Below are 12,356 nucleotides of genomic sequence, written 5' to 3' on the forward strand. Positions count from 1 at the left end.
AGGACTTTAATGCTGATTCAAAAATGTGTAATATATCATTTACAACCTGGAAAACGAAGGGAATGATATATAGTCAACCAGCGAATACTCATGGCCAGCTACAATTCTTTCCACCCACCCCCTGCCCCTTTTCTTTTATTGCTAAGGATATCGAGATATAACCTGTCAATATTGAATATTAATGACAATAAATTATCTAATATATTGGGATTTTATCGGGTTTTTTTGGAAAAAGTAAATACTTGAAGGGATTTACATTGTACCTTTTAAGTGATGGAGATAAAACCTTAACTTACACGAAAAAAAATTTTATAATTATTCCATTGCGCCTGGATACAAGTATGTTCATGCATGTATGTACCACAAAGTCGAATACATTTAGATTTTAAAATGATAACATCAAACGGTAAAGGTAGGAAATGGAGCTTTCTGTCTAATTCTCACTCTTTATCTAATTCCTTAATTTTTTTCCCATTTTCCCTCTTTTTTTTTTCTTTCTTCCTTCTTTTCCTTCCTTCCCCTCTTTCTTTTCCCCTTCTTTTTCCTTTTTCTTTTTTTCTCTCTCCTATTTTAGGGGGGGCGTACGCCGGGTCCGCCCCCCCTTGGATCCGCGCCTGCTATTGGACATGTTACACCAGCGAGTCACGATTGTTAAGGCGATAATTGATTATTTAAATCAAACACGGGATCTGTAAGGAGCTGACATATAAAAGTGTAGCATCTCACATGCAGCACTATACATGTAGATCTATATGTAGATAATGGCCTCTGTCGGACTTTCCCCCCTCTGGGTTTTAAATAGTCATTCGCGGCATATTAGTTATAAATAATGATTTCTTACTTTTTTTATTTTGTTTTTGAGTCAGAAATGGTTTTTGCCCTAGTTACTTTAACAATGAATACAGCACCGTTCGTGCTACGCATACTTAAGGCATTTTCTGAACGAATGCGTTTTATTCTATCCGGCCTTTCCATAAATTTACTTCATCAACATTAATTTCAATTTTAAGAGTTAAATAATATTATATTGTTCAATTTGAAATGCCGGAGTTTGGGTTAAGCAAATTATATAATGAGGTGTAGGGTTATTTGACCATCGAAACAAGGATTTATAAGTCATCTAGATCAACGTCCTTGACTGAAATAAGCTGAAGATAGTGCCAAGAATTCCCTGGGCTAGTCTAAGAATGTTTCAGACAACATCCACTTGCAAAGGTATGAAAATATGTACATGCATATCTATAACTTATATGGGTTCAATCAAGGATTTATAAAGTTCAACGGAGCAAGAACGTTAACTCGTGCTAGGCCTTACAATAAGAACTCTTCAGTAAAGAGGTACGTTTTTACTATAATCAGCGCCGTTTTCGAATGACTGTGGATTCGAAGTTGTATGGACAGCTTTTAGACATGTATAAAAACATACATGTATGTAAGGCGTTACTTAAATGGGTATAAGTGTCTGTTCGGCATTCTGAAACTTATTAATGTATGTGTTCTTTTATACATGATATTGCTTATAAAAGAGACATTCTGTACAGTAGGCCTATCGAATGTTGGCTTCAACTCGTTTTCCGGGGCCCCGTTTCAATATGAATTAGCTATTGGTAGTAGCTGTTATGAGCTAGAGTAGCTGATATCAGCTATATAGCTGAATATGGCAGATTTCCCCAACCTGATTAGTCATGACTGAGCTTACTCCTACACGTGTATGAGGTCTTATTCCACTATATGATTACATTGGTTGGATATGCGACGCAATGTTAAAAAGTATCTCGTCGTGTATCTGCTCTAACATGGTCGGAGTACTGTAGACTGAGCTTAGACTGGTCAGACGTTTTTTATCGGACATATGAAGAGTCTTATAATATATAACGTTATATAACAGACAATATATAAAATTCCTATTAGACTCCACAAATTGTTCCATAGAAAATTAGCATTGCTCTTAAATTAGTCACCATGCATATGGTTTTGTGTACAACTGTTGAAATGGAATGATACTACAGTAAAATTAAACTTCTGAGGAAAAGTTGTCAGAATTATAATATGTTGTCCTCTACAAGTAGCTAGCTGTGTATACTTATTAGTAGTGAAAAACTTCTACACATACTGTACAGTGCTATAGTATTTAATAAATTTGTCTAAATTAAAAGGAAGAACAATTATTTTTGTATTTCCTCCGTTAGGTAATACATAGGCCTAATCAAATCTTTTTGTTCCGTAGCAGTGTCTTTGCAATTGTAAATATTGTTGCTACATTGTACACCAAACAGTGTTAACATTATTCTCGTCAAAACCAAATTTGAAACTTAAGTTGTGATAAAGAAATTTTGAATAAATTGCTTTAAAAACTTTTTTTTTTTTAGGACTAATACATATACATTAGAATGAATTTGATTTATATTTCAACAGGAGAACTAAAAAAAGATCAGACTGAAATGGCTACATGTAACTATCTAGAAGATGATGCGGACTTACCAAATACACAAATTGTTGATGACCGAATTCTTAAAGGTATAAAATGGCAATAGCAGTTGAAAAACATACCCTTTATTTTCTATCCAGTTACTTATATGGAGCTCATTGCAGTACACCTAATAGACGGATGGATCCCAAACATGGCCTGTCTGGGTTATGTATTTAGTCTTCAAGAGTTTGGAGGGTCCTGGGTTCAAATCAGGGTCTGGTCATGCATTTTACCACTACTATTTAATTACCACTACTGTCCAGCTAAGTTTGAAAAATTTCAATTCACTTTAGATTATGCAGGTGAGAAATATAAATTTCAGTGGGTAGAGCTTTTTCTTTGGGCCAATAATGAGGTTTTTTTTCCTCATTTGTTGAAAAATATATATATATATATAAAATAGTAGAACTATTAGTGAATTCATTCATTATGTATCTAGATGATGGTATTATTTTGAGTCATTACAAATTGCATGAAAACAAAGTATGTATATTTCATAGTTATATATTTTGTCCTTCTATATATAGATGTTGTAGCCTATGTAGAAGTGCGGTCCACAAATGACAATAGGACAAAGGCCATATGTAAGGAACTGGAGAATCTTGGAGCCAGAATCCAGAAGACCTTCACAGACGATGTCACACATGTTGTGTATAAGAGAGGGTGTAAAAGGACGAGAACCAAAGCCCAAAAAAGGGATGTCTTCCTTGTATCAGTCCTCTGGGTTGATAGGTAAGGTATAAAACACGGTTTTTTTTTCTCGTATCGGTCTGCTGGGTCACCAGGTGAAAAGATAATAAGAGTCAAAGTTTTAAGAGTATCGGAATATGTTCATAAATTTCTCACTGTATCTGTTGTCCATCTGTCCTTCCCTCCTTAAATATATTTCGTTACACCGATTTCTAAAAAAGAGTATATGTAATATATATATACCAGGTAGGATTAAAAAAAAAAACACCTGTGTTGCTCTGATGATTAGACCAGTAGTGTACATTCCATTTAGTGACCAATTAACATGCAACAGAGTTAACAAGTGATCTTCTTCTTTAATTTTGACAATTGAAGTTTGTTTCTAGTTTACTACCACTGAATTATTTTCTCAGAAGGTATTAGTGGGTAAATTTTGTTTGCTCAAATGTGTTATTTCTATCTTTAATTTTGTGTGTCCAATTATTTGTTTTGGAATCATGAAAGGCAAAAAGACTACCGTTTTGAATTTTGGTAATTCACTTGACAACATGGTGACTTTAACAGTATAATGTCTTTCTAATATGCATGATAATATACAATATTTTTTGTTCATCATTGGAAATTGTCTATTTGAACCTACTCTATACTTGCAGTTGTAAACAAAATCAGGAACATGTATCGGAGAGACTTTATCCAGCCATACTTCCAGACGACAATTCCACCCCTGTACTGCTCACTAAGCTCAAGGTTTGTAAATAGCAACAAAACATTTGTTGACTTCTGAATTTGAAGCACATGTCCATTTGTCGTATATTCTGACGCTTCAGCTTTCTGAGAAATGATGATTTGACTTCTGAAACTGCTAAAAGTCACGTGTCATCTGGATGACCCTCATAGCTAGTGTAGCAGGTTTTAGTTGTATATAGTGTACATAGTGATATGGTCGCCTTCTATCTATGCGCTTGGGTGAATTACTCTTTAGCTCTGCCGGTAAAGTGGCAGACTAGTACGTTGCAGGTTTGAACCCGGCTGGCGGCACACTATTCTCCTCCTGTTACATTTGGTGCTGTAGACCACTCCTAGTGGAAGTATTAGAGGCTTCCTTGGAGATAGAACCTGGGTTGATCGGTCTGTGTTTGGGGGTGAACATGTTTGAAAGGGGGTAGTAGTGAAGCAGGTTTTAGTTGTATATATAGCGTAAAGAGTGATACAGTCACCTTCTAGCTTTGGGTTAGCTATAGGGGGGATTTCCCATTAGCTCAGTTGGTAGAGCAGTGGACCAATAAGTCTGCGGTCGCGGGTTCAAGCTCAGCAGGCGGCACTGAACTCTTGTCCTGTTACACTAATATAATCATGTGTTCATGGATAAATTAAGTATCCAAGCCTTGATACCAAAACATTGATTATAGACTTCAATTGATCGTCTTGTTAACCTGTATCCCGATTGTCACCAGAATTTTCAATCAGATCACAAAAGATCAATGAAACTACTTGTGATCATGCTAGAAATAAATACCCAATCTTGTTCTAGATATCAGAGCTCTGATTATAGAAATAAGAAATCAAGAATATTGCTATTAAACATCATTAGAGTGATCTATTAAATTATTTTAACAGAAAATGAAGTCCATGCAGCCTTGTGATTTTGATGAAGATGTAGCCAACAGTGCGGAACGCTGTACAAAACGGAAACGCAAGTTTGATCTTCTCAAGGCGGGAAAGGACAGCACTCCCTGTAAATTCTCCAGGCCTCGGAGGAATCCTTGTGATGGAAAACACAGCCTCGGTCCCCGGTGAGCAATAAATCATTACATACTGTTCATTTCTTTGTTTGTATAACACGATTCTCTCTTACAATTAAATGGATATTCCACATGTTTGATTTTAGCCAACTGAGCATTTTTCACTACATTGGAAATGGAGCCCATGGCTTTTAATTTGGGAAAATGTGCAGCAAAACCAAGATTTTGGGAAAATAATTTTAAGAAAATGTGAAATAAAGCATAATAATCACATTATTTTAATCACATTCCCGCCAGTGTAGTTTGTGTACTGAAGCCTTAAAGATATACGTTTATTTTAAAGTTTTTGGACAATTTTCAAGTAACTATATATAATTCATTTTGGAAAATTTAAGGCTTGACATTAGAAAGGCTTTGCCATTGGAAATCAGGATGAAATTTGACTGCAAATCAAGTTTAAAAACGTATTGTTTACTATTTTATTTCTCTTACATGTTAATCATCATAATAATGTTTAATGTTAATGAAGATATTGTTATTATTCATTTTCTTGGCTGTGAAAGATTCAACAAAACTGCATCAGGACGTCTATTTTTTATTCTTCGTGCTCACTTCCTAACTAATTATAAAAACAACAATTGGATAGAATTATCCGGAATCAGGTACAAACTAATAAAACCAAATATAAAACAAAACAAAATATCCGGAACGGGTTACTTCCCCCTAGACCGTACATGTCATAGATAGATATCTCATGACCAGTATATCATATATATAACAATATTGTACATTAATAACGAAAGCTAGAGAGGTTATGTCAAGTTTTTCTAGCTTTTTTTATATATATATTCTATATTGTTGCCCATTATGATTGTATTGATTTATGTGTTATTGATATACTGTTGTACAGGAAGAGATCCCCACACCACTGAGGCTGACTATACCAGACACACCTCCCAGTATGAGGGCTCGAATGAAAGATATGGAGCGCAGGAAGAATAATGGTTGGTACATTGACTGTTATATAATGGCATGAAAATTAATAAGATATCCAGGCATTATTCTCTACCTCAAGATTTAAATTTGAGTCCAATTTGGTGTTGTTTCCAGTTACTGATTCCTGGCTTTTCTCCGCATCTTTCCTGGCACTTCCTTAAATGATCATGGCTGGAAATAGGATGTTATACCACACAGCCAAAGAAAGCATGATAATTTACATAAATACATTATTCATTTATTCTTTTATGTGGCCATATAGAAAATGTTAGTGATCACGAGCTTATAATGTGTTGTATTGTCAGTCATCCCCATAATTTAAGATACAGTGGTGCACTGAAATTTAGTGATTTCTTTTGCCTCCACAAGATGTTAGCCAGATAAAATATGGATCTCCTGTTCTTGTTACTTGTTCTTTACATCTGAATTTCATCTATTTCAGGTGCTAGCTTGTCCGATTTATCTTTCGCTAAAGAAGCAGAACATTTGACAGATCAGGTGCCTTTGATGAGGAAGCTGTTCAGTAAGTTTGATTTAGTCAGATCTTGGTATTTTGTAAAACTAAATAACATTTTCAAAGATTAATCAAATATGGGGAACGATTAGATAATTTTTGTATACAGGTTCTTTAATTAATTTTTGTATAAATTCAGTGTTTAAAATAGTATAAAAAATCTTTGCTGTTTACATGTGTAATATGCACTCTAACAGCTTTTGTGAATTTTAGCTTTCATTAAATCCCTAAAAATATACCTACGGGCAAATATATCAGCAAGTTCGATTTTTGACGTGAGAATAATTAAATTATATAGACACACCACGAGAAAATTATCACATCACAAACAGATTGAAAGCTGATTCAGCAAAAGATATTGGTACATGAAAATATCTGCATTTACAGTCAAACAAATAGCCTTTGATTTTGTGGATACTGATATTTCGTTATTTTGTATGTTAACTTGCAGACACAAGTGATTTAAATACTGATGTGGAGGAAGAAGACCCACTGGTTGTATTAAACGGAAAAAAATCGCCAGAATCAAAAGCAGGTGCCAAAGAAACACTTGATACACAAAAGTCAACCACAACAAGAAGTAATCGTCGCAAATCCATGCCATCAATAAAATTATCTGAAAATGAATATGTAGATTTACAGACTAAATCTTCGAGACGCCGTAAGTCACTTGCTGTTACATCCGTCAGTATGGGCAAGGTAGGAAAAAGTGACGTACCAACTGGCTCAAATAAGACAGTCAGCTCAAAAGTGAAACAGACAAATAAGAATTCTACACAAACTGGTGAAATTGTGACTGGGAGTACAATGTCTGGAAAAGAAACTTCCGGGAAAAAGTTGGAAGAATCAAATACAGAAAGTATCAAATTATCAGTGAAAGGACGTAGGAGATCAGTTCTCAATAAAAATAATGCTAAACAGGTTGAGGATGGCAAAGAATTGGACAGCACTTCTAAAAGTGTGAGCAGTAGAGGGCGAGGGGTCAGTAGTCGAGGGAGGGGAAGGACATCAGATCCCTCCTCAGTCGGAAATACCAGTAGAGGTGCCAGTAGAACATCAGATCCCTCCCCAGTCGGAAATACCAGAAGAGGTGCCAGTAGAACATCAGATCCCTCCTCTGTTAGAGGTGGAAGGACCTCAAGAGATACTATCACTGCTGGAAGTAGATTGTCTGATCCTACCACACGCAGAAGTTCAAGGAAGTCTGTAAGCTTTGCTAGTGCACCGGATTGTATAATCAATAAGGACGAGCAATCTACTGTCAGAAAGTCGGGGGAAAGTGAACAACAGAACTCTGAAACAAACATTGACTCTGATACAAACATTGACTCTTTGTCAGCCAGCGTAAGTGCTGATAGCAATTCAGAGAATAATTTATGTCAAACTAACAACGGTGAGAAAATAAGTACAACCGTACCTAGAGTTGAAGAGGCTTCCTCTGAAGAATCCACAGGTTGTATGGATCTTCCTTTAACCGATAGTTCGAGAACTAACTTACAGCCTAAAAGAAAGGAAGCCTCTAACAAAAAGAAAAAGATGTTGTTACCACACGATATTTTGCCGTGTTCCTCCCTGATTGAACCTACAACAAAATCCGATAAAATACAACCAACAATTCTTAACATATGTTCTCCAAATCCAGGGAAAGTGGTGGGAAAAGGACGGAAGAGGAAAGTGATGTCCGAAAATGATGATAAAGAGATGAGTAAAAAGGTAAGGAAGGGAAGTAGATCTAAACAACCACAGACAAACGAAATGTTTTCTAGCAGTGAAGAAAGTGACAAAGCAGAAGATCCAAATGGTCCTATGAAGAATATAATGAGGGATATTTTAGAAAATGACAGTTCACTAAGTACCTCTAATATACAATCTGAATCGACCCTACAGACCACCGGTCCCCATGGTATGTCCTTGTCCACAGTGTACGGGGATGACTCCATGGCTTCATCTGTCTCTGGGTTTGCACCTCCTAGACCCAGTATTGATGAATTCAACATAAAGAAAATGAAGTTGTTCGCAAAGCAGAGGAAGAAAGCATTCTCCGAGTCATCAGTAAGTCAACGCAGACAGGCGTTGAGTGACAGTGACAAGTCTAGCAGTGATAGTGACATGGCTGGAAAGTCGAGATCCAAATTTCTGGTCGGGTCTTCTTCCTTCAGACGCAGTCCACACAGACCTTCTGTCGTCATGACAAGTTTACACTCACAGTAAGTACATTACATGTAGAAAATTATTTGTTTTATTTGCAAACAAGTGAGAAACTTTTAGGATAACTTATAAGTTGAAATACTCGATAGTATTAATTATAAGCAATGTTATAATGATATGATATTTCAACAGGCATTAAATTTCTCAATTTCTTGATTATTTCCTGAATAAATCAATATTCTTGAATATTTACCTCATACATCACAAAAACTACCATGGGACAGGAGGATTTTCATAACCAAGTGACGATATTTTGCATAATCACAGTCTAATTAGTCGATAGCTTTTCCTTTCACTATGAATGACAGTTTCAACCTTGATTGTCATTGGCCTTCATGGTGACACATTTATTATTCCAGTGAACAGGACACGGTCATCTCCATAGTGAAAATGATAGGTCACTTTGTCATTTCCGACAATGTTTCTGACACTACAAGTCATGTGATATGCGGTGGTCCGCGGCGTACCCTCAACCTCTTGTATGCCGTATCTAGGGGATGTTGGATCCTTCACCAAAAATGGGTAGGTACATGTATTACAGTTTCTTAAACAGGCTGGCAACCCCTCTAGACTGTCGTTTGGCTTGGGACAATTTGACAGTTCGTTCAAGGATGATTCAACTACCTGTAGAGACTATATCAGGCGTGACCATTTCTGAACAAAAAAATCTATGATAAAAAGTCTGACATACAGTTTAGTATAGTTTCACAATGACGGCTTGTTAATGGTGTTGCTTGTTTGATAATCCTTTCATATTAATGATTGGAATTACATGAGTACATATAGGTAATAAGCATACCTTGTAAACATTTAAATATCAATTAAATCTAATTGTATGTATTATCTAATATTATGCATTTGAAGGTTTACGATTCCCTGGATGCTGGGCACTGGTTACCAGAGGAAAAATATGAAGTGACTAATTGGTTTCCATCAGTCAAGGTAGAAGACTTTTAATTGTACTTCATGCTAACAAGATTATCCCTCTGTTGGATATTTATATGATCTTCTGATATAAACTGTAGTTTAAACAACTTACATCTGCGATTTTTCACAAATTTTGCAGCTGATTTGAATTTGCGAAAATTAATCACAAATAAAACAGAAACTTCATGACTGTAGAATGTGAAATCTTAATTGCTATGAAAAGATAAATCATCAGCTATATAAAACATGAAACAAAAGTCACCACAAAAATAATATAAGTTGTTATGATTATGAATGTACTATTCTGTGCCAATTAGATTATGTATTGTTGTGTAGTATGTATCCATGATATGTGCCTGTAAGAATGTTGCTGTTCTGTTGTAGACTGCTCGACTACTGAAGGAAAGTTTGAAGGAGAATTACAAATCCACCTTATTCTCCAGCGTAGACATCATGTACGTGTCTCAGAAAACGTCTCCACCTCGGTCACATCTCGCCGCTCTCATCAAACTTTGTGGTGGTCAGGTAAGGTATCCATCCGACAGTATACCATGGTTATAGACTACCAAGAAAGTCCAAAACAGAACACTAGGCCGTTTTCATTTATACGGTTTGACTGGTTGGACCTAGTTGTTCATTTATTGAATTTATGATAGATCTGGTGATTTTATATTGGTTTCAGACGAGTACTGACAAAGCCCTTATAGGCCTGAATAAAAATCTTCAGGTCTGTGAGGATTTAAACTTGAAATAATTACTTTTACAAAAGATCCAGCCAGTCCAACTATATTTAAACAAACACGACCCAGTTTGTTTTACCCCTCTCATTTATAGAATAATGCTAAGATTTCATGTGTGTCCTTAAAAAATGAAAATTAAAAAACAGTTGTCCTTCATATTTTAAAATTTGAAGGCTATTTATGGACCATCCGATATTCATATGTTACATTGAAGTAAATTGAAGGGATTAATTTGTATTTTGAAAATACATTATTTTCAATATTAAAATGTGAATCTCATAGTGTGATAGTAATATGTACAGTACATATGTATTACTATTCATTACTGACATCTTTGTTTGATTGGATTCTGTTGAAAACTACTTAATCATTGAAATGATCACTGTTGAGAAAGACTTTTTCCAAGTTGGGTAATAAATATGAAATTTTCTGTTTGTACAACAGGTAACAATGTCCACATCCAAAGCACAGATCATTGTAGGCAATGACTTCTACCCTGACCGGACTAGTGTGTCACCCCTCTGGATTCTAGGTAGGAAGTGGTTTTATACATTCATAACCTCTTTGGGGTCTAGTTAGAAACCTGTGGTGTTAATGTTCCTCCAGCTTAACTAAAATCTATGTTGTGATACCACTTTCATTACTCCTGTTTTGGTTTAATTGCAGAATTAAATGTTTGGTAAAAAAAAGGTTGAAAATTAAATCACTTTCATCAATCAACCTGTGATCTGTATATTCAGTTTAATGCTGTAAAATGTTATGATAACACATGAATGACATCCTAGGTTATAGCTGATGTTTATAGTTATAAATTGGTTTGTCTTTTCAGATTGCATCATACAACAGAAGTTAGAGCCAATGGACGCATATCTTCAAGGTAGACCCAAACGTGACAGCAGTCCAGAATTTTAGTGTGCCTTTGGATGTGTTTTAAAGAAGTTATCTGAGCCAAACATATAAATTCAGTACTGGTTCTACTGAATATTATTTTTGTGAACCCGAAAGGAGATGGTGTCCCAGGCTGAAAAGCTATATTAAATGAAGAAATTGAGACATTTTATGAAAAAGGACTCCAAAGCTGTGATAGCTAGCACACTTGTCAATTGAATGAAGCCATATTTATTACCCTAACTAAGAGTCTTAGGAACGAACCCTTTTATTTGGTGTTATTGCTTGTTTGTAATCATTCAGTTAGAATTTACCAACAGACTGAAAAGCTAGGGGAGATACTTTAGCATGTACAATGGGCTCCTAGTCATAATTCTGTATTGTGATTTACATTTTACATTTCTTATCAGCCAAAATAAATGATATTTATATACATGTACCTAATACATTGTACTTCTTATATTTTTGTAATATTAATGATTCTGATATTATCATTGTAATATTATTCTTTTCCTTTCAGTAATATTTTATACTGGCCATTTAAAATTGTATAGGGTTTAGGCATAAAGTTGAAATTCCTAAAATGAATTGGAGATAAATACTAATTTATACATATTGTGTTATATAATTGAGGACAGGTTACAATGAATTAGTTAAGAATATTAATTCTTAAATATGAAAGATGTTTATTTGATATACCTCATCTGTACACTGTAATGCTGTATTTGGCATTGGGAATAAAGAATGGAATTATGAAAATCCAAGTTTGTTGTTACTAATCTGTATTTACATATTTTAGAGTCATCTGCTCTTGTGGTTAGATATTGATTGATGGTCAGGTTTTAGAGAAATTGATGTAATTTATGCTCACAAAGTAATAACTTACCTATCAATACTTACTAATAAGGGAGATAACTCTGTTATGTGCAAAGACAGAATATATATACATATGAGTATACAGCCAAATATATTATGGATTCATTAAAGTTACTTGGATAAAATTGATTATTTTCAATCCCAGAATTATTCAAGAGAGTACCGAATGTTTGTTTTCTTTTAAGGAATTTCTGGGGTATGTGTTTTATTTGAGAAGATCCATCTTTAGAAAATATGATATTGTGGCCATCTTGAATTTTTTACGGTTAATAAAGTTGGGGGGGGGGGTGGGGTTCTGAAATCTT

At 34.9% G+C, this 12,356-nt stretch overlaps 1 protein-coding gene across 1 annotated transcript; it reads left to right on the plus strand.

Moving 5' to 3' along the window:
• Positions 1-299: 299 nt before the first annotated feature.
• Positions 300-11,955, plus strand: LOC138325143 (microcephalin-like). Its single transcript, XM_069270598.1, is given in 15 exon segments — positions 300-1,428; positions 2,416-2,517; positions 2,998-3,202; positions 3,814-3,907; positions 4,778-4,897; positions 4,899-4,928; positions 4,930-4,953; positions 5,813-5,906; positions 6,341-6,421; positions 6,864-8,619; positions 8,980-9,142; positions 9,485-9,562; positions 9,932-10,072; positions 10,732-10,819; positions 11,117-11,955. Coding segments are annotated over 14 exon segments (3,033 nt in total). The 5' UTR covers positions 300-1,428; positions 2,416-2,441; the 3' UTR covers positions 11,200-11,955.
• Positions 11,956-12,356: the final 401 nt, after the last annotated feature.

The sequence above is a fragment of the Argopecten irradians genome, chromosome 6 (assembly GCF_041381155.1).
Source record: "Argopecten irradians isolate NY chromosome 6, Ai_NY, whole genome shotgun sequence".
NCBI lineage: Eukaryota > Metazoa > Mollusca > Bivalvia > Pectinida > Pectinidae > Argopecten > Argopecten irradians.